General features: G+C 50.6%; 1 protein-coding gene across 1 annotated transcript in view; it reads right to left on the bottom strand.

Annotated features, from left to right (window-relative positions):
• Positions 1 to 22,983, bottom strand: part of PSD2 (pleckstrin and Sec7 domain containing 2) — a 50,498-nt gene extending 27,515 nt beyond the window's left edge. The window contains exons 1-7 of the mRNA XM_069869634.1: positions 22,963 to 22,983; positions 20,209 to 20,775; positions 10,976 to 11,464; positions 9,389 to 9,583; positions 4,642 to 4,722; positions 3,969 to 4,081; positions 215 to 273 (exon numbers count right to left, since the gene is read on the bottom strand). Of these exons, the coding sequence (XP_069725735.1) occupies positions 215 to 273; positions 3,969 to 4,081; positions 4,642 to 4,722; positions 9,389 to 9,583; positions 10,976 to 11,464; positions 20,209 to 20,711 (1,440 nt within the window). The 5' untranslated portion in view covers positions 20,712 to 20,775; positions 22,963 to 22,983. The remainder of the gene's footprint in view (positions 1 to 214; positions 274 to 3,968; positions 4,082 to 4,641; positions 4,723 to 9,388; positions 9,584 to 10,975; positions 11,465 to 20,208; positions 20,776 to 22,962) is intronic.
• Between the last annotated feature and the right edge of the window lie 41 nt (positions 22,984 to 23,024).

Raw genomic sequence — 23,024 nt, 5'->3', positions numbered from 1 at the left:
TAAGTGATGCCAGCAGGAGATAGGCCTTTGGCTTGAGTGTGCAGCACCACTAAGACAACTGGGTCTGGACCTGGCACCCAAAATTCTTCCTGCAGCTCTTCAGAGTACTCTCTGCCAACCTATCTCAATTTTCCAGCAACACATCCTACAAATGGGAACAGACCTTTCTTTTGGGAAGGGAAAAAGCAAGGATGCAATTCCAGGTACTACTTACATGGCCATGAAGGTCTGTGTTTAGCAGCATCAGGGCGCAGGTTAGCGTATGGATCCCATCTGAAACACACAACAGTCAGGTGACTGTGGTTACTCCCCTTCCCACATGGTTTCTGTGTTTGCTGTCTTGGCAGCCCAACCGTTGCCAGCCCAAGGTGAGCTCCTATGTCTGGAAACCTTAAGGAATCCCTGCTTCTTTCAACTACATAAAATAGTTTAAAATATTCTCTTTTCTCTCAAACTCTACCTTTTCCTACGTGGTCACTAGTTAATTGGCTATAAAGTGGGTTTGTCATGGCTTTCTAAAGACCAGACTTTCCACTGGGTCTTCCTCCACATCCATTTTATGCCAATGCTGTTGCAGAATGGGGCAGAAGACCTGGCAAACAGAGCTAGTTTTATCCCAGGGGTTTGTCCTGAGGCCATTAGCCATTGCTCCCAGGCAGCCTGTACACTCTGGAATTGTTGAACAAATGTCATTACTACAAATCAGTGCAGCACTTTGGCTTTCTTATTTAATAGTTTTTCTTTTATCACCTTTCCATTTGAGACAGCACAGCACCCTCTTCTGCACCAGGCAACCTGGTGGCTTGCTGTTATTTCAAAACTCGTGTCCTGAAGGTGTTCAATGTCAAGAGATGAGACTCCATGCAGCACTTCTCGCTAATGAAATGCAGTCCGGCATATGAACTGGTCCTTGCAAGGACTTCACCAAAGGGCTTTAGAGAACACCAGGGAGGAGGCAGGGGCAGGATCACCACAGCTTTGGCCTTTGGCCCTGCTCTTGTGTGCTCACCCAGAAGGGCTGCTGCATGCACCAAGCCAGATTGGATGCGATGCTTCTGGCTTATTTCCCCCACGCGTGCTGCTCTGTGAATCGGTGCCCTAGCGTCAGCCTGCGACTAACCCCCGGGCCTGGCTTGAGCAGCCACAGAGCCAGCTGTGGTCCATCCACATCTCAGTCAGCTACTAAAGAAAGGCACCAATTATGTAGAACTGTGACAAGCCCCAAGCACCCCATGCTCAAGGCCCAGGCTCTAAAAGCTGCCAACTAAAGGCAATGAAACACTTGCAAGCCCTGGATGAAGGCAACAGAGCATATGAGCATCTCCCTTTCCTAGAAGAAACATGGTCCCTGAGGAAGGGAGGGTTTCTCATGAGAACATCACATATTTATAAGGGCTGACAGTACTGGGGACATGGTGTGATGGACATCCCCCTTCAAGAGAGAATAACTTCCAAAGAAAGATGCTTCCTTCACTTTCACAAGAAGTAGCTTTGGGCTTAGGAAAACGTGCCTCCCCAGTGTGCATTTTGGAGTCTTTGTGGGAGATTCTGGGCTGACATCTTCACCCGGCTTTACTGTATTACCTTGGTTAGGTAAATCATGTCTCGCATGGCCCCAAGGTGGAGCTGGTGTCCCAAAACCTGCTGTTCTCTAGCTGTTGCTTGGCTCGGTTGTATTCACTTTTTCACTCGGCTCACACGGTGTCGCACCACATCCATATAGTTCTTCAGGGTCTGGGCTTCATCAGTGCACAAATCACTAATGATGTGGTCCAAGACACCACTTTCTGGGAGAAGAACCAGCCACCCCACTCTGTGGTCAGCAAGTAAGAGCTTCTGCCCCCCTCATTTGCAGCATCTCATCATGCAGGCTGTAGTGACCTCTGGTGTTGCAAAAGCCATGCCTCCATCAGTGGAGGAGTTATTCAATCAGCATGTAGCAACACTCTTAGAAGGCTTCAAGACCTTCTCAGCCACCTCATCAACTCCAGATAAAAGTACTTGGATTCTATCCAATAGAACACAGCCAGAAGTGTTTCTTTGGAAATACACAGTGTTTCTTTAGTTAATACTCAGTGGCTCATATTGCACCTTGGTGGAATGTGCTTTGGAAGCTTGGAACTCTTCTGGACATGTGTGGCTCCAGCAGCAGCTTTGTAACCCACGTAGCAAAGTGTGTGTTTTGTTTGACCAGTGACTGCCCTCCAACCCCCCTCATGCTGAAGGGAGTGGGGTGGAGCCAAGAGGTCTGACCCCTGTGCTCCAACTCAGCATCTGCTCAAGTTGGTATGTGGGTGTGTGGGTGTTGGACACCTGAGGACTATAAGGGTGAAAGGGTCCATAACGGAGTGTCCATAAGGGGATGAGGGGGATGTATAGAGTTTGGGATCAGTTTCAGACAGAAATGTTTAAGAGAGGTCAGGACCTGGCTTTTGAGATATCTCAGCTGGGGAATCCTGCAGAATATTCAGCCCCCAGCTTAATGTCTACAGGTGGAGGACCCTTTCCAGGGAAGTTCTTCTTTGGATCAGTCGGGAAGAACACTGCATAGACACAGGGAAATGAAACCTAAACCTATACTTTATTGGAATACCACTGATAAGAGCAAAGACATTGTTCTCTTTTGGAAGCCTGCAAGATGGAGAGCTCTCAAGCACAACTGAAGTACTGCACACTGAAGAGGGTGGAGGAGGAATAACTGGCAGTGCTGTGATGCTGGCTGAGAGCAGGTCAGCAGCCTGATTTCCACCCATGGGGACATTGCTAGATGCCTGTTAGAGGGTCTGCAAAGGCATTCATGTAAATGCAAACATGGGCTTGCTCATGTCTGGATGTGTACCAGGAATGACCTTTCCCATTTAAAAATTTCAGAAAAATCTATATCTACCTAAAAAATATACTAGGGAGGAGCTGAAAAAAAGGAAACAAAATCTGTAGCTCCAGTGAGCCCAGCATTTTACCCAGCTCTGCTGGAACAAAACTCCTGTGTGAGGCAAGTCAATGGCATTCCTCAGTCTGCATGGAAATACAAGGTCTTGGGCTGAGCTAGCACCAGCCACTCATTTGCCTATTGCCAGCAGCCACTTTGCAAGCCACAACTGCAGTAGTCTGGAATCCCTGAGAACCACTCACCACCTCCCCTGGTGCTGGGCAAAGCATGGCCATCAATCCAGGCTACAGCCAAGGAGCTTATCTTCAGCACAAATCACATTTACTTGGGAGAAACATAGAATCACAGACCCACAGAATGCCAGGTTGGAAGAGATCGCACAGATCATCTGGTCCAACTTTTCAGAAAATGTATAGTTTAAATGAGAGGGCCCAGCACCCTGTCAAGCAGAGCCTTAACAGTGTCCAGTGTAGAGGAATCCACCACTTCCCTGGAGAGATCATTCCAATGTTTAACAGTTCTCATGGGGAAAAACTTTTTTCTGGAATCCAACGGGAATCTCCCCAGGAGCAGCTTATACCTTTACACCTTGCCTTTCCACGTGACTCCTCATAGAAAGGGAGTCTCCATCCTCTTGGTAGACATTCTTCATGTATTGGCACATAGTAATAAGATTTCCCCTAAGCCTTCTGTTCTCAAGGCTGAACAAACCCAGTTCTTTCAGACTTATTTTGTATGGAAGGTTTTCTAGACCTCTGATCACCTTAGCAGCCTTCTCTGGACCCTCTCTAGCCTGGCTGCATCTTTTTTGTATAGTGGGGACCAAGCCTGGATGCAGCACTCCAGGTGTGGACTGACAAGCCCACCCTTAGACCCTCAAATCCTGATCTGCCTCTCCTGGGATGGGTCTGTACAGCACCTGGTGTCCTGAGTCCGTCCCAGGGCAGAACCCCAGAAAAACAGGGAGAAGCTGCAGCCTTGCCTACCCAGTGGGTGCTGCTCAGCCCTGGCTGTGGATGGCTGGGTTTATGCTCTGTGACAGACAAGCACTGTGAGAGCCAGAAAACGCAGGTGGTACCTTCAGATGTGCTCTCTTCTGGGTTGCACTGGCAGTAGCGCCGGGAGAAATGAATCAACACCCGCTCCCGCTCCTGCGTCTCTCCCATCAGTGGGAATGCTTTCAAGAACGTCCTGCAAAGAGAAAGTGATACTTAAAGGTGTCATGGATCAGTCTGCAGCACCCATGCTAAGGAGGAAGGTGGGAAGGGGTTCCTCAGAGCAGGTAGGAAGGCCTCTGTCCTCCCCCCAGCCTGCGCACCCCGGGGCCCCTGCAGGTGTGATGTGAAGAGCTCTATGGAGCCAGCTCTGAGCTGTGGGGGCACATGCTGGCAGCTGAGATCTGACCCACCTTTGGCTTGATGGCACCAGCATGGGTTATCCATCCCAAGGGAAGAAGCTGCTCCCACTTGCTCTGATTGCGTACAGGGTAGGATTCCTGGGAAAGCTGCTCTCCACCATGGGGAAGCAGGCTTTGGGCCCTCCTGTTGAAGCCCACTTTTGGTGGCAGTACCTTGTGCCGAATGTGACACCAAAGCAAAGATTAAACAACAGCCTAGAGCTCCCCCCCACCATCCCTGCTTCTATTGCATGGACACTTTCCATGGCATCAGGAAGCCCGGAGGAGGAACCCACTGCTTTGCTCTACTCTGTACAGCCCAGGCCATACGCAGGAGTGTCAGCGACCAGCTCACCTGAGTGCTTTGTCAAGGGTCAGGCCAGTGAAGTCAAAGAAGCTGAGATACTCCTCTGCTACCAACTTGCTAAATTCGTTACTGTAATTAAAGAGGGAGTAGTCAGCCCTTTCATCAGGGAAGAAGACACTGTCTACAAGAGGAACAGCAGACTACTGCCTCCTGGCCAGCCCAAAATCACAGCGAGACACTGCAGATGGGATCCCAGACCCAGGGGACTTCCTCCCAGGTTGAAATGCTGCTGGAAAATCTCAGAGGTTCCTAACATGCCCACAGCCCAGCACTGTGGCTGCCAGCCCTGCATACCTGAGAAGGAGAGATGCCTGCCCCCAGAGCATCCCTCTGCTGTGCTGCTGGCCAGGCAGAGCCTCCTCCTAAACCAGACTCCTCCCAAACCAGCCAGGAGGAGGCCAGAAGGATGCCCTGTGCTTAGCAGGCACTGTCTGTCTTACCTAGTCCTTTCCCATTGCTGGATGTGTCCCCTCTTCCTACTACAACATTCCTGCTCTCTGCACTGGCTCTCATCCCATCCTCTCACCACATCACTGTGCTCACATGTCAGATCGATGCTTCTGGGAGCTTCTGGCCCTACTCATCCCTGAACGCTTCTCCAGAAACCCTTCCTGTGCCACATGTTTGAAGGATGCTTGAAGGCATGTTGCCTTTAAAGCCAGAATAGGTGCTGTTAAGTTCCTCTCTCTATACAACTCAGATAGCAGATGTGCAAGAACAATCAGTGGATGCTGGCAAGAAATGGGAGATGATCTCAATATGCTCAGCCTTTGCTGTACACGATTCCTTTTCCTTCTCCCCACAAAATGAAAAGCATGTTGCTAAGTGTGTGCATCCAGTTTCACTCCAGGACATGTTGCAGGCAGAACTCGTTACTCTTCCTACAGCATCATTCCATCTTCTGCTGTGGAATGGATGCTGTAAAGCCTCTGGTGTGAATGCTGCCCAGAAGCAGGACACAGCAGGATCAGGCAGAACAGCGTGACAGCTCCAAGGGAGTTTTGAGAGGCAGGACATAAGTAATGGTGCTGGAGTTCACACAGGAGACTGTATCAAGGCCATATGGAGCCACAAGGCCTCATGTTCACAAAAGAATCTTAACCTTTGGGATTGCTAGCTCTGGGAAATACCATGTCCTCATGGCCCCATGGCTCCCAGCTTAGTCTGTGTGGAGCAGGACCACAAGGACTGGCATGTAGATTCCTGCCAGCTTGGAGGGAGACTTCTCTACTTGTCCTGAAACTTCACAGCAAGGTGAGGTGAGATGCAGATGATCATGTGTTTGTGAAAGATGTCACCACATCTTCACCCCTGTGCCAAACAACCAGCAGAACCAAGGAAGTCCCAGGCACCCCCTGACATCCTCTTCACTCTAGGCCTGAAGGAGACCTCACATGTTGATTTTGCCAGTGCTAGGAACTTGCCAGTCCCCTTCCATAGGTCAGATCCTACCTCACAAGTGCAGTCCTAGTCTGCAAGAAGAAAAGGTGTGATTCCTTCTGTTTGGGCACGTATTGACCATGTCTTCTAGGAACCTGCTTGGGCAGTCTGGGCATACAGAAACAACTGCCATGTACTACAGTACAGCAGCAATCAGGAAGGGAGAACAGTGTCTGACTCCCCCCATTTAAACTCAAGCTGGGCTTGGAGGACCAGCCTTGCCCAAAGCTTGCTGAAGCTGGAAGATTTAGCATGTCCATAGCCCAGCACAGATCTTGGGTGGGCTGAATTGCTATTGAGATGTCTCCATAGTCTACAGTGAGAGCTACACCCCAATTTACATTCCTAACTAGATCTGGGTGAAGATAATCAGGTAGAATGAAGGTGGGTGGGAGATCCCCTTCACTGCCCTCTCCCTCCCCAGGGAAGCCTGGGAGCATAGTCAAGCCTTGCTGCCTGTGCTGCAGCTCGATTGGTCTTGCTGAAGGCCAGGAGACCAGAGGGGATTTGTGACCCCTAGGATAAGTGGTCTGTGCCAGCTGCAGTTATGCTCCCTAGGCTGGGTGCCCATCATGCCTTCCTGTGTGCCTCACCTGGATCCTGTCTGCTTGAAAAAGCTCCAAGCAGGGACTACCAGCTCTGCTGAGGGAACCAAATGTCACAGGACACCTGAAGGAAGCCCGGTCCCAGGAAGCAACAATCTCCATATCTAGCCAGGGTCTTAGTGACACTGATGGGACCTTTCCTCCAGCATGCCACAGGCAGAGCTCCAACACTGGTCAGGGAAAGATCATGGCCTACAATAAGGTGGGCTTAGGTGCTTGCTCTGGTTTCCTAACTCAAGAACTGGGGTCCTCTCTCTCTCAGTCCCAGGCCCTCCTATGGGAACGGGTGACACTTTCACCATGAAGCTCAGACACAACAGAGAAATCCCCACAGGAAAAGTGAGGTGTCACCCGTGGGGATGTGCCCAGCATACTCTGGCTGGTGGCCCTGTCACACAGCCAGCCTCTGCCAACCTCCTCTCAACTCACACCCTAGCTCGATGCCTCCTCCCTATGTTGGTTTGGGACAGTCCAGACACCAAGAGGGCTTACTGACCTGTCACCCCAGGGGTAACACAGGAGCTCTGGCCTTTTCTCCCTGTTTCATTCTTGTATGGCTGGATGTGGACAGACGTGTGGTGTTTTACAGCCTAAATCCCACTGTCCTACAGAGCTAAGCCTGCATTGTCCAGGATCCTTCTTGTGCCACAGTCACCTGGGTCAAAAAAAGATTGTCTGTAAGAGGTCTGGCTGAGTGAAAATTCACCTGATCACCAGGGCAGGAAAATATCCTGCATGCCCATGGGACTTACAGATCCCAAGTTCTTAGTACACTGCAATGATGAAACTGTGCTCTAGTGCCCACTCTGTTGCTGCCCATGTGGCACAAGAGCACAGAGCTCTCTTGGGAAAGCCTGCAAAGAAGTGCCTGGTGCTACTGTCTTCATGGTCTGATGGCTGAGACCATTCAACCTCCATCCATCATGAGATGCGTGACCATGGGTAGTGATGGAGCTGAGACAATGCCACCTACCCATCCAGGAACAATGATTTTCCATGGAGAGTTCTGTTGCTGAAACACGTGCTCCTCAGAAAGATGAAGGTAATGTCTGAATCTGGTGTTTATTTCACAACATTCTGACAGATGGAATGAAACTACCCGGAGATACCCAGCCTGCATCTCCCTGGTCAAGCCTTTTCTAATTGTTTGACAGTGAGGAGTGGGTTTGGGTTTGGTTTGTCCTTTGGGTTTTTTTGAGAAAATTGGCAATGCTCACAAAGGAAAAAGGGGGTTAAAGAAGACTAAAAAGCTCTGAAATTAGCTTTTTTAAAAAAAATTTATATTTTTTTTTGCAGAACTCTCCTAGCCAGCACCCCCGTCCTACATTGAGTTGTCCTGAAAGCATCACTCAAACTTACCCTGCTCCCACCACTGTAGGTTGGTCTTACATTGTCTCAAGTGAGCAAGACCAACTTGAAACAAACCTATCCTCAGCCTTCGTCCGCTCTTGCTCTGCAAATCCACCTGCTTGGTCCAAGAGACTGCAGCTCCATCCAGGTCTTGTGCTGTGAAATGACTCAGATGTCAAAAGCCCAGATGATCAAAACAGAAGTTTTCTATTGCAGGCTGTGTCAGTTCCCAAATACGGGCCTCCAAGCAGTCTCTGAGGTGTGAGGATTGCAGGTGTAAGTGTGGATTGCAGGAACCAGCACAGGGACACACTTAGATGCACCTCAGAGACCCAGTTCTTGGAACTTCTCCCCCCCACTGAGCTGACACAGCAAATGTGCAAGAAAGGAGAAGGATGTTAGACCTGAGGCAGCTCCTGCTACAGGAGGCACAGCCAAAGAGAAGAATAGGGATGCAGAAAGATGATACTAAGAGCATCTCTAGGAGACCATTTGTGGGGTCCTTCTGTCCCAGGACTAAACTGGGACTAACATGATCCTTGGTACTGAAAGCCTGGTATTTGCTGAGGGGCAGTTGTGTCCTGTTGATCCAGACAGGAGCAAGACATTTTAAGGACATAACCCCCCTTCCTCAGCAACACACTTTATATCTGATCCAGGAGAAGGAGGATGGCGGTTGCTGTTCTCACACCCACTGGCATCCTAAAATAATCTCTTACTGCTACACTAGTTACTGTTACTCTGTCTCTTAGAAATCTCTGTAACTTTCCCACTTTTGAACAAACTGTTTTGATTTCCCTTCTGCCTTACCCAGGCAAATCTACCAGCTGAGGTGCATTGACATCAGCCTGGCTCTCCAGCAAACCCTTTGTGCCATCTACACAGATGCTCAGTAAGGAGGCTCTGCAGCAAGGACAGTTTGGGGTGCAGACAGGAAAAACCTGGGGACTGTCAGGGAGCCCAATGCAGATCCAGGTATGGCGAATGCTTTAGCGGAGGTCTTGCTGGGCCCTTAGGAAATGCAGGAAGTTCTTGGTTCTGGCAGGCAGCATCTTGTGGCAGTTAATATCCATGCAACCAGCTTGTAGGATACAGATTGCAAGGGCATTGGACTCGGACCAGTTTCAACTGGAAGGGTCTCCAACAGCCTTGACTCCATCCATCAAGCCCTTGTAACAGCAGTCTTCTCCCTCCCTGCCTTTGCCCTGTCCCCCTAGCTCTACCAGCACTCCCCCAGACCACAGCCTCCTATCATGGCTGTGTTTCTGCTGGCCATGATCAACACTGACATCTCCGTCAACCCCTTGGCAAGGCTGGCTGCAAACCAAAATCCCACTTACTTTTTCCCGAGCTGGCGTGCCACATCGCAGCGCTTGAACCCTTCGAGATTGTAGAGGCGCTTGGCCAGTCTCTTAGCGGCCTCGCTATCTGCCCTGCAGCCATTCGCCAAGGTGTCCGTGCTGCCCTGGTCGAGCTGCTCCGTGCTGCCCATGTCAGAGTCGGAGTCTGACAGCCCATCTTTCAAGCTAGCGTCACTGCACAGAAAGAAGAAACAATTCAAGGCATAGTAATGGGACTTGACGAAGCCCACAGAAAATGCCACGTGCTGATTTCATCTTGTCGTAACCAAAAAATATGAAAAAACAACAACATCTTTGTGAACTGGATGCTGGATAAAGCACCTCTCATTGCAGATCAACTAGAATAGTATGATTTAATTTCAAATCTGGAGAAAAAAGATTGATGAGAAGGTGACCTCTTCCTGAGAAATAACAACATGTCTGTCCAAAGCAAGAGGTTCCAACACATCTTTAATGTTCCTCTCTCTCCTCTGGCAGGGAATGGGATACCAAGCTCTTTCAGAGCTGTGGACATTCAGGAAATCTTAGAGATAGATGCTATGCTTTTCAGTTCAGACCATTTGCCAAGAAAGAGCAACTGCACTTCTACAAACTGTGCCAAGGGGACCGGCACCAGACCTGTTCTTCTCCCAGACACCAGCTGGCATCATGTCCTGCTGTGCCTAAAGGCGATGCACTGAGCAGCCCCACTGGCACCATGCAGGTGGGGCTGTGAGCCTTTATTTTCTTGACCAAGACTAGTTATGGCATTATGGCACCTGCTCACACATGTTGGGGCAGTGTGACTCATTGAAGGCCTGATAGCTACCTGGCCATTTGCCCTTGAAGCAGCTCACCTGTGGCCTGGATGCTTATCAGCTGGCTTTCTCATACAAGGAAGTGCCCTGCAGATGAGCTGCTGCCTCTCAGGGATGATAGTTTGGGTCTGAGCTGGGCCATAGGGTGAAGTCTCTGCGGATCTCCTCCTTGCCTGCAGAAAAACCTTTGGGGAGGCCTCTACAGGGGCACCCGGTCCTAGGTGAAAACTTGAGGTTTCTCTGCACTTCAGAGCACAAGTAGGAGTGTGCCTGACTGCCTCTAGCCTGCAAGGGCTTTTGCAGACACCAGGCAGACGAGGCAGTGGCCTGCCCTGAAGACCCCTGGCTTTGCCTGCTAGAAGAACAGAAGGGACCTGTGAGCAGCCAGATGAATGGTTGTGCCCTCCAAAGCAACCACGAATACAAAGTGCGTTGGCTTTTCCTGGGCTCACAGGGCTCCTGCAGGACCCTGAAGTTTACCTGCAGGTTGGGGTCCTAGGCTGGAGAACATGGAGAGCTCTGACATAGACCCACTGGGGACTGGCTGGTTGAACGCTGTGGGAGCTTGCTCCCCAGCCGCAGTCCTAACCTACAGGTACGAAAGCTTTTCCTCTTGGTGTTTAGCCTCTCTACTATCACAGCACATGAGAGGAAGCACAAGGGGAAAAAGAGCAGCTTCACCCCTATTACATCCTTTAAGCCTTGCTCCTGGGCTGGGAACCCAAAAGACAAGGAGTTCTTTGCCAAAGGGATTCCCAGCCTGCCTTACCTGATGGAGTTAATGATCTTGGTGGCATCTTCCTCTGACCCTTCCAGGTGGAACCCATTAGGGATACTCTTCAAGGACAACCGGCTCAGCACATTCTCTGATCTGCTGCTAGTAATTGAGTGCCTGAGAGGGCTCCCAAAATCCCCCTCCGCTGGCTTTGCTGCTGCCTGCTCTTGCTTATCCGCAGCCATGTGGTGGAGGGCTTCTCTCTGCTGGCCCACCAGTTTCTGCTCCAAGAGCTCTGGGCTTTCCTTGGCCCTTTGCTGGATCAATGGGGTGAGTGGTGCCTCAAAGCTGACACAGCTGTCTGTCTCGTCTGTGAGAGAGAGGACATCCAAAGAGTCCAAGCTGCTGTAGTAGGTGCCCTTCATGAGGTCAGACTCCACGATCTTCTCAAAGGTCGAGCTGAACCCATCCCTGATGTCTTTGAATTGAAAATGTTCTTTGTCGTCCTCACTATAGCTCAGCTTGGCGTATCCAGAGGCAAACCTGGACAAAAAGAGGAGATATGGAAACTCCTGTCAGAGTAATGCTCTAAGCTGTTCTGCTCCAAGCTTGGAGATGAGAGAAGAGGTAGAAATGGATGCTGTGACTATAGGCCCTCGGAAACGTTCTGTGGTACAACCTGCATGGTTCCCAATTTTATTCCAAGCTTTTAGAGCTGAAAAAGGCAGAGTTTTATGATGAGCAATCCCAGGGGCCCAGCCAACCCTTAATTTGGCCATGCCCCAGTAAAAACCCAGACCTCTGGAGCCGTTCGCACCTGATGCCTGCTACTGGATCCTCTGCAGGTCAGCTCTCCCTTCAAGTGCTCCAATTACAGCTACTTCAAAAGCATGAAAATCCGTAAGATCGGGGCCATTTCATCTAAATTTGGATGTCGGCAGCAAATGTCCTTGATCTCTTTTATAGAGGAGAAAAAGCACAAGCTTTTAGGGAGCAATTCATGTCCTGTAAATGGAGCCTTTTCCCTTAAATGAGGCACACTGGAAGTGCAAGGCACCCTACAAAGAGGTTTCTCTCCACTGAGAGGGATGTGAAAGGCGATGGACGCAGACACTCGGGAAGGGGAGGCTCCATGCCACTTTACAGTTTGCCTGTGGGATTCAGGCATAGCATCATAGGCCTGACAGGAGGCTGTGACATGCAGGAACCTACAGGCCCAGCTTCCAGGTAAGCTTGGATGACTCCCAGCAGTCCCAACTCTGGTTTTGAATGCATGGCATTCATTTCAGTGTACACCCACAGTGGGAGAATTCCTACGAGTCAAATCCAGCAACAGCCACTGCAGCAGAAGCCCTGGAGAGCTGAGAGGGCTCAGTACCTCCTGGAATAAACCCGAATTTCTCAGGTGAAACCTGCCTCCCCAACTCCAGCAGACACTGCTCTCATTTGCTTCATCAGAACCAGGCATTTTGTGTTGTGATACAGGCGAAAGCTGCTTTTCCTTCGCCTGTGATGGGGTTAACTTTCTTCCTAGCAGCGCATCTGGTTTGGATTTGGAGCTACAACACTGTTGATAATGTACCACTTTTTTATCTGTTGCTGAATGTGCCTGCACAGCATCAAGGCTTTCTCTGGTTTTCAGTCCCCAGCAAGATGCTGGGGGAAGCAAGAGGCTGGGAGCAGGCACAGCTGGGACAGGGGACATGAATTCCCCAAAGGGATATTCCATACTACGTAACATCATTCTAAGGAAAAAAAAAAAAGGAGGGGTGGGGATGTGTTGGTCAAACTAGCCATTGCTCAGAGACTAGCTGGGCATCGATCTGCTGCTGGGGCATAGTAAGTGCTTTGGCATCACCTATTTTTTTATTTCTTCACTTCTTAAACTGCTTTTAATCTTGGCCCACAAGACTGCTTGCATTTGCTGTCCTGATTTCCTCCTCCATTGCACAAAGCATGGTGGTGAGTGAGTGGCTAAGTAGGTGCTTAGTTGCTGGTTGGAGCAAACGCACTGCACCTCCTCACTAGGGTTGACTCAGGTTGGAAACCCTATGTCGGCACCATGGCTGTGTCTCATGCCGCCGCTGATGACCAGGGCCTCACTTGACAGCAGAATATGTTTCTCTGAGATGAATTCTGGGGGTAGATTTTTCTGTGCCAGGTGATGGACCTCTGCATGGCCATACCCAGCTACTGTTAGCAGTCATAGAATCGTTGAGGTTGGAAATGATCTCTAAGCTCATACAGTCTGTCTACCCAACCCCACTGTGCCTGCTAAACCATGTCACCAAGTACCACATCCACATGCTCTTTTTGAAACCCTCCAGGGATGGGGACTCCATCACTGCCCTGGGCAGCCTCTGCCAGGGCTTCACCAATCTGTCATTTAAAGAATTTTTCTGAAAATCCTATCTAAACCTCCTCTGGTGCAACTTGAGGCCAATTCCTCTCATCCTATCACTTCTCACTTGGGATAAGAGACCAGTACCCACCTCACCACAACCTTCTTTCAGGAACTGATGTGGCCAGCAGGAGCAGGAAAGGGATTGTACCTCTGTGCTTGGAACTGGTGAGGCCACACCTCAAATCCTTGTTCCAGTTTTGAACTCCTCACTACAAGAAAGACAATGAGGGGCTGGAGAATGTTCAGAGAAGGGAATGGAGGTGGGGAAGAGACTGGAGTCCAGGGGTTCTCTGGAAGTGGCTGAGGGACCTGGGGCTGTTTAGAGGAGGCTGAGGGAAGACCTCATTGCTCTCTGCAGCTTCACCTTGGGGTGAGGTGGGTGCTGGTTTCTTCTCCCAAGGAACAAGGGATAGGATAAGAGGAATTTGCCTCAGGTTGCACCAGGGGAGGTTTAGATCAGATAATGGGAAAAATGTATTTACTGACAGAGTGGTGAAGCACTGGCAGAGGCTGCCTGGGGCAGTGGTCGAGTCAACACCCCTGTAGGTATTTGAAAGATGTGTAGATGTGGTGCTTAGGGACGTGGTTTAGGGGTGAACTTGGCACTCTTAGGTTAAGGGCTGGAGCTGATGATCTTAAAGGTCTTTCCTAATCCAAATTATTCTAAAGAATTTTACATGACATGCCTGAACAGTGATGCTCACATGGACCGACTATCCACCGATGCCTTCATCAGCATGGGCAGCAAGAACTCAGCATTTACCTGAGCGCTAATTCTAGGCAGTACAATGGGACCTGGTGTTTCTTCCCATAAAGAAGTCATCAACGTTACCAACTTTGTTTGCTATGGCCAGTGTTTAAAGACCCAAGCCTCCAGGACAGAATGTTCTCTGCCAGCAGAGACCTCCTCACCATAAGAATCCACACTGATCGAAGGCAGTCATGGTGTGAGGTAATGTAGTGGACAGCTAGAAGAAAACCAGTGCAAGGAGGGAGGACTGCAGTGACAGAGGTGCATGTAGCCCCGTTACGGCAGGGAGGCGTGGGCACTAGTCAGTTACCAGACTTCTTGTCCCACATCTCTGCAAGAAAATTGCATTTGGGGAAGGATTTGAACAAAGGCAGACTTTTCCTGCTTCTAACATGCCAGGGTGAGAGCCATTGAAGAAGAGAGGAAGAATCGGTGCCCTCAGGTTTCTTTTTGTTTAGTTCCAGGAGTCTGAGGAACCCTAGCAGGTCAGAGTTCCATGAAGTGTCTATGCCATGCTATCTTCCCTTCTTCATGATGCTGGATGCCAGGCCAGTGAGTTGGTGAGCTGCAGCAGGAACAGGGGACTCTGGTGCAGCCAGGAGCAGGACAGACCCACCTGATGGGCAGAGCAAGGAGGGAGATGACTGTGCATGGTTTATACTACATTCCTGAGACCTGACAGGCCCTGACAAACAAGTTTTTGCACCCTTTGAAAGTCCACTAATGTCTGAGCTGTCAGAGATGCTGTTTTCAAACACAGCGAGGCAACCACATGGGTAAAAGCTTACATGAATCTGCAGTCCTACATAATCCCTTGATTCCGAGAGCTCAGGTCTTAAGAAAACTCATCCAGTTCATCAGGGCCAGCCATGCAGCAAAGCAGACATGACCGACAATGAGGCAGACAGCAGCAGCTCCACAAACTATCTGCTGCAGCCTAAAGGCCCCCCATCTTCAGGAATGCTCGCTTCTCCAAACCTGTCCAGGGTGAACAGCAGTGCCTGGTGATAACTCCATGTACAGAAAAGATTCTCTTCTTTCACAAAGCAGGAGGAACTTTAAAAACTTCATCCTTTTGCGACAGGAAGGACTTTACAGTCTTAATTGTACCCAGCAGTGGGAATTATGGACCTGCCTTGGCAGCTTGTCCCTGTGCCAAATGTCTTGCAACAGCCCTCATCCACATCCCCTTGCCGATAGAAGGCCTTTCTCCACACTAATGAAAAGCCTTTCTGGTTTCCCTGGGTCCTCCAAGAGAGATGTCACACCACCCCTTGGCCTGCCTGGGTGTCTTTGTGCAGGAGCACCCCGGCAGCAGGGCATGCTCTGGCACATCCTCATGAGGTCTGGTGCACAGTGTGTGTTTCCAGGGCTGTTGTGCAGCTGTACCAGTTGGTGTTCTCCTGGCTGCTGCTAGGGATTGAGTCCATCAGGAGACATCAAGCCCTGTACTGCCTGGATATTACTTAGCAGGTCCCACGTTGCCATAATCCCAAGCCAGACACCTCCTGCTCTCTCACCACAGTGAACAGAGTCATTTCACATCACAGAGATTATATTTTCCAATCCCTTTATTTATTGCTTGAGCCCAAACTCACACAGAGGGCAACAAAGAGAGAAAGTTCATCAAAGGCTTTGTGGGACCAAATGCAGAGACCAGGGAGGAGCCATGGTCCTGGATGAGTCAGTGGATGCCAACAAGTCAGGCATATCATAGAATCACAGAATGGGTTGGGCTGGAAGAGACCTTGAAGCCCATGCAATTCCAACCCCTGCCATGGGCAGGGACACCTCCCACTGGATCAGGCTGCTCAAGGCCCATCCAACCTGGCCTTGAACACCTCCAGGGATGGGGCAGCCACCACTGCTCTGGGCAACCTGGGCCAGGGCCTCACTATCCTCACAGGAAAATATTTCTTCCAAAGTTCTCATCTCCATCTCCCCCCTTTCAGCTTAAAACCATTCCCCCTTATCTTGTCATGTCTTTCCTTGCGTAGTCCCAGAGAAGACAGATGACAAAGAGGCTTTCTTCAGCTTATACCAGCCCAGAAACACCATCTAGCACTGAATGCAAGGAAAGCCACGCTAGGGTGGGAGACAGTGAGAGACCTCACTCATGTGAATGAACCTGACACAGCCTCCCCACAGTGAAGTGTCGTGTACTTATTACCCAGCAGGGAAGGCAATTGCTTTACTTAAATAAGGAGCCATATATTTATATGCATTGTAATCACAAGGTTTTGTCAGTGCATTGAAGTAACACCGGATCTAATTGCCTGTGCTGCTTTCCCCAGTCAGCTCTGAAATGCTGTTTTATTGCTCACGGCAAGGCATGCAGAGCAATGCACTTGCTTATTATTGCAGCTGAACCGTGCTGGATTGTTATGCACCGAGTTGTTTATATTTCACTTCTCACTCGTTAATTAGTTTTAATAAAGTAGAACCTACTTTCCTGTGTTGGTGGAGTGGGGAGGGCTTTTGGAGCAGGACAGGGTGGAAATTGGGTCTTTCTGGCCCGCAGGGACAGCTTCCACTGGATCAGGTTGTTCAAAGCCTCATCCAACCTGGACCTGAAGATCTCCAGGCTTTATGTCCCCGTCCCTTGACCCCCCACCCCAACCCCTGTCCCTGTCCCTGGTCCCTTGCATCCCCTCCCCTGACCCTGGTTTCTGCAAAGCTTTTCTGAAACTTCCTTTGATGTAATTACATGCCACAGAAGGAAGAGTGTGGGACAAGGCAGCAGTTCCAAACCTGCAGGTATTAAGTGTGTCTACGAGCAAAAGATAGGGATTTCTTTTATTAACAAGTTGGACCTTTTCGCCTGATTTCATGGGACTGAAAGCAGAGAATTATCACTCACTAGTGAAGCTCAGCTCTGTGTTTGACTGCAGAGCTGCAAACTCCCTGAGATCAGCCAGTGCTGGGAACATGAAAGACCTCTCAGCAACAGCCATAATGAGGGCAAAATGGGGCTTTGAGAAACAATATAGAGACTGATAGAATCATTTGGTTAGAAAAGACCTTTGTGGTCAGCAAGTCCAACCATACCTGTCCAGTACTAAACCATACCTGAGCACCTTTTCTACCCATCTTTTAAATACCGCCAGGGATGGGGACTCTACCACCTTCCTGGGCAGCCTCTCCCAGTGCCCGAGAACCCTTTCAGTGAAGAAATGTTTCCTAATACCCAGTGGTACAACTTGAGGCCACTTCCTCTCCTCCTATCAATTGTTACTTGGGAGAAAAGGCCAACACCCACTTTGCTACAATCGCCTTTCAGGTCTCCCCTCAGCCTCCTTTTCTCTAGGCTAAACAACCCCAGTTCCCTCAATCACTCCTCATAAGACTTGTTATCCAGCCATTTGTCCATTGGCGTGGCAGAGGACACCACAGGATAAACTGGAACAAGGGGGTAAAAGGGATTTAATTGATGCAAAATGTAGCACAAGCACTAAAGCTTTGGCTTTATTTCCTGAACTTTTTTAACAACCATTTCCTGCACAGGCACACTGTAACCTACATTCAGTGGGGCAATCATGGTTTCTTTTTCCAGATCCAACATGGAGTTGATGAACTCTCACTTGGTCTGAGCAGCCTGGAGAAGAGGAGACTGAGGGGAGACCTCGTCACAGTTACAGCTCTCACAAAAGGGGAGGAGGAAAAGCGGATGCTGAGCTCTCCTCTCTGGTGACCAATGACAGGACCCGAGGGAATGGCAGGAAGATGCCAGGGGAGGGTTAAGTTGGACATTAGGAGAAGGTTCTTTCTCAGAGAGTGGTGGAGCACTGGAACAGCTCCACAGAGAAGCAGTCACAGCACCAAGCCTGACAATATTCCAGAAGTATTTGGACAACGCCCTCAGCCACACGGTGTGAATGTTGGGGGTGTCCTGTGCAGGTACAGGAGTTGGACTCAGTGATCCTTGTGGGTCCCTTCCAACTCAGGACATTCTAAGGTTCTATGATAACTTGAATGAATTTAATTCTCCATTGGTTCAGCAGGATTCAACTGCTTCTTGCTCGGTATTTTAAGATTCAGGACAAAATGCATTATACAAGCACAAACATGGGGATGATGACAAGTGATTTGTTCCCCAGGAATGAACAGTTGGCAGCTCATCAGTAAAATGTTAGGCCAAGGACAGAGAAACCCCAGGTTCTGCTATATCCATAATGGGTTGTAACAGAAACAGTGACATAACGAAGGGGAATAAAGAAAGATCCGGGGAAACTCAGAGATGATGCAGGATGACAGTGTCTTCCCGGTGCCCTGGTCCACCTGTCAGCTTTGTTATTCCTGACCCACATTGATCTGTGAGGGTCGGACAGTCAGCTATGGTCAGGAAAGACCAGCTCCATGCTGTGTTTGGCTCAGCCATGTGTTTCTGCCATTCAATCTAAAGATAGATGGTCAAAGCAGCTCAAACTCACTGAGCTAATCCAGTTCCTGGGCTGGGTTTCCCAGATTTCAGCTGCATCCCTGAATTTTTCAAGCTCTCCTTCTGCCTTTGAACATAGTGCTTGACTTGTCCTTTGCGCATTCAGCTTCCCAAGAGACTTATTTGCTGTCCAAGCAAATATGTTTAGAGGTAAGATCATGGGATGTGCATGCAGAGCCCAGTCAGGTTACATCATCTCCAAATCCTCTGCCTGCCACTTCTCCCAATTCATACATTAGTACCTTAAAATAACTGCACTCCCAGTGATCGTAGGAGTATTCACCGACCACCCTTGGCTCCTTCTTGAACTCACAGTCTCTGCCAGGGAGCCTCATACCAAGTAAATATGATCACTTGCAACCAAGAGAACTTGCAGACATCCAAGACCTGACTGCAGATTTTACAGGGACCTGTCTGGGCTCTCTGGACACCAGCAGTGTGCATTGGAAACTCTTCCTCTTCAAAACCTTCAGTTGTGCATGTTGACACAGTGCTGTTGCTTCTTGCTGGGGGCCTTGAGTCAAACAAACCACTAACTTTTCACTGGGGAGCCTGTTCTACATTAGAGATGTGATGGATTAGGGATGCCTGTCGTCAACCCACTCACTGCATGGCTTCCCAGCTCTGCTGACACTCCTGCCTGTGTTCCAAGCAAACGGCTCAGCCTGAAGCCTACACTAGACTAAAACTAGGAGGTGATCCACAGTTCCCTCTTAACCCTATCCCTTTCACATCTTCTCCTTGGCCATGCCCCTCTGTGACAACCCCTGCTGCTCTGTTCCAGACCCCTCCTGCTTGCAGCATCTCTCCCATGCTGGGGTTAGGTACATAGGCAGGGCCATAATAGTCACAGCTGCCATCAGCCCTGGGTGATCACAACACAGACTCCTTGATGATTTCTGGTGGCAAAGAGAAGCACCCATACTTCTCCCACAAGAATGGCAAGGGAAGGTCTAGACACTTGCAGAGGCATAAAATCACCTGTGGACACAGAAACCACGTGAGTGTCCCCCAGCCTGGGAAGTTCTCCTGTGAAGTCTGGCTGCCAGTACAGAGAACACAGAGATCACACATGTGCTGATTTGTCTCAGGCACTTGAGAACAGGGTGCCACTCCTATCTCTTGTCTGACACTGCTCTCCATGTGCCACCCAGACATTGGTCCTGTGCAGTGGGGAGCAAAGCCCTCTCTTAATAAAAGCACAGTCCTTTGGATACAAAGCTGTAACCTGCTAGCCCATGGACTGCCAGAGCAAGACATGACTTCCAGGGCATACCAGCCCCCAGGCAATCCCAGATCTCCCTCCTGCCCAGGCTGTCCTACTTGTCCTAATTCCTCTCAGGTAACTGCCCTGAGTGCTGCAGCCGAACCTCCAGCTTGCAGCGGGGCACCCCTGAAGTGAGCACTACCTGCACCCAGCACTCTAGAGATCCCTAAAGCTTCTCCTTCACGTTAGTGACGCTGTGGGCAGACACTGGCTCTAACCACAGCCTGTCTGCATTTGTAACAGGGAAAAGGAGTGTGAGAAACCCAAAGAGAAAGAGAGTGAAAAACCACAGTCGGCCATGAGAGCAGCTGCAGCTTTTTAAACTGATGAGTTACACACGGAGCGGAGTAACTTGAACCAAGGAAGCCTGGGAAACAACACACGTAAACCAGCACTGAGCCAACATTATGATGGCTTTCACACTCACCCAAGTTGCTCCTCCGCCTCGTCGGCACTTAGAGCTTCTGAGGAGCCCAGGACACTGTGCCACCTCTCCTTGCTGAGGACCTCGCGAGGTATCTCCTGAGTGGGGGAGCCCCTCTCCCCCGAATCCACGCTGCTTGGGCTGGGCACGCCGCCGTCCCACTGCTGCGGCAGCGTCTGCTCCTGTCCTGCCGCCAGCTCCGCGTCCACACCGTTCTCCAGCACCGGCCTGTCCTCGCAGCCGCCCTCCAGTCCCTGCTCACCCGACGTCTCGCCTGACTCAACCGACGCTTCCAGCTGTTCGTCCCCCTGGCCCTCACGCTCCCCCTCCTCTCCTCGGGAGGGCTGAGCATCGTCCCAGGGGCTGGCTCTCCCGCTGGCAGGCTCCGGAGCTTGGCTGAGCTGCTCGTCCCCATCGCTGCAGGCCAGTGTGGCCGGCTCTGAGCCCGAGGAATGCAGCGCGCTGTGATCTGCAGCAGACCATGGAAAGAGGCTGTTCTCGCTCATATTCTGCTTGTTGTCCCAGTGCGTACGGGCTCCCTCCCCGCACTCAGCTCAGGCTCGGTAGTACCTACGACAGAAGAGAATCCACGTCACGAGCACCCACAAGGGCTGTCAGAAAGGCACAGGCTGGTCAATAGCAGCTCAGAAGGGCAGCAGTTTGAAGTAGAACACAGGAAAATTCCCCCCACCCCGCTCAACCCCCCAGAATGCAAGGAAGGACCACACTGGGTTTTGCTGCTTTTGCAAAGACTGGTGCTCATTGCCCAGCAGAGTGAAATCCAGAGCGGAAAATGTGTCTTTGTCCTGAGCCATCAGGGCCCTGGGCACCCACCTTCTGTTGCTCCCATAACCCCCTGACAGACCCATCCTCAGGCACAGGGACCCACACCACGGGGTCAGCTGGTGCCCCGGCCGTGGCAGGCGGCGCTCAGGGCTGGGAGCAGGAACGTGGCACAGCTGCTTGTCCCACGCTAGCTACTGGGGTGCTATTCCCAAGTATTCCCTGCCCACCAGAAATAGAAGAAACAGGAGATAAGTGTGCTCTGGTTTTTTTTTTAACACTTCCGAGCAGCTGTGATGTGCCAACCGCAGGGATTATCCCTACTGACTTTGTACTTCTGCATAGCTTCTGGCCTGCCAGAGTAACCCTTCTCTTTCGTCAGCACACAAATACTGCTGAAGGGTGTCATGAGAGAGAAGACTGGCAAAAGTGTCCTTACTCGATATACCCTGTGATGCTCTCTCTGTAGGGCAAGGGAAGTGCACAGACAAGTGCACTTCCACAGACTGGGTGGAAGTGTTGATTTGGTCGAGGGCAGGTAGGCTCTGCAGAAGGATCTGGACAGGCTGGATCCATGGGCTGAGGTCAACTGTATGAGGTTCAACAAGGCCGAATGACAGGTCCTACATTTGGGTCACAACAACCCCGTGCAGCACATGAGACTTGGGGAAGAGTGGATGGAAAGCTGCCTGGTGGAAAAGGACTTGGGGGTGCTGGTCAACAGCAGCTGAACATGAGGCAGCAGTGGCCCAGGTGGCCAAGAAGGGCAATGGCATCCTGGGTTGGATCAGCCATGGGGTCGTCAGTGGGAGCAGGGAAGAGATCAGTCCCCTGGACTCAGTTCTGGTGAGGCTGCACTTCAAATCCTGGGTTCGGTTTTGGGCCCCTCACTACAAGAAAGACATTGAGGGGCTGGAGTGCATCTGGAGAAGTGAGCTGAGCTGGGGAGGGGTCTGGAGCCCAGGGGTTCTAGGAGCAGCTGAGGGACCTGGGGCAGTTCAGTCTGGAGAAGAGGAGGCTGAGGGGAAAGCTCATCCTTCTCTGCAGCTCCTGAAAGGAGATTGTGCTGAGGTGCGTGCTAGTCTCTTCTCCCAAGGAACAAGCGATAGGACATGAGGAAATGGCCTCAAGTTGAACCAGGGGAGGTTTAGATTGGATATTGGGAAAAATTTCTTTATGGAAAGAGTGATGAAGCCCTGGCAGAGGCTGCCCAGGGCAGTGGTGGAGTCCCCATCCCTGGAGGGATTAAAAAATCATATGACTGTGGCACTTCAGGAGATGGTTTAGCAGGCATGGTGGGCTGACAGCTGGACTGGAAGAGCTTACAACTCTTTTGCAGCCTTAATGATCCTGTCATTCCATGATCATATCCTCTTGTATTGCATCAAATGAGACAAGTAGCTTTTTGATCAAAAGGCCCCTTACTGGTTAGAAGCCAGTAGGGTGCCCAGATGGCAACAATGGGCTCTGGGTGCTCTGACTTGCTGAGCTGCAGCTCTCATTAGTAGTAAAATCATTGCTTGGCCGCTGCAGGACTCTATGAGTTCTGGGTAACAAGAGGTGCTGGGCTGCAGCTGCCTCTGTGCTTACAACCCCTCACCCTGAGGAGATGCCAGCAGCTTCTTCCTGCTGCTGATTCCTCCATGCTTGGGCGAGAAACAAAGGAGAGGCGGGATTCAAACGCAAACTGTCCTCTATGGCCTGGGTCCAGCAGATACATGTGGGTAAGGGCTGAGTTGCTGGCTGAGCAGGACATATCCCAAGGGCAACCCCAGTCCCAGACTGATTTTGCTCCCGTCCCACAAGCCCAGGCAAGGCTGAGCTCATGATCTGGCGTGTCCTGCTCCTCACAGCGGGAACTCCCTCACATAGTAGGGAGTTTAGAGCTCTTTATGGGATGGGTTGGGAGAGAAATGCTCCTCAAGGGTTGTACATGGAGCAGGTCCCTCCTTGAGGCAATGCTGGCAGTTTTACCTTTTCTCCATGTGCATCTGTGTGCATCTCCCGCTGTCACAGGGTACTCCTCATCCCTGCAC

This window comes from Phaenicophaeus curvirostris, chromosome 15 (genome assembly GCF_032191515.1).
Source record: "Phaenicophaeus curvirostris isolate KB17595 chromosome 15, BPBGC_Pcur_1.0, whole genome shotgun sequence".
Taxonomy (NCBI): domain Eukaryota; kingdom Metazoa; phylum Chordata; class Aves; order Cuculiformes; family Cuculidae; genus Phaenicophaeus; species Phaenicophaeus curvirostris.
This window is presented reverse-complemented; position numbering and strand designations above follow the sequence as displayed.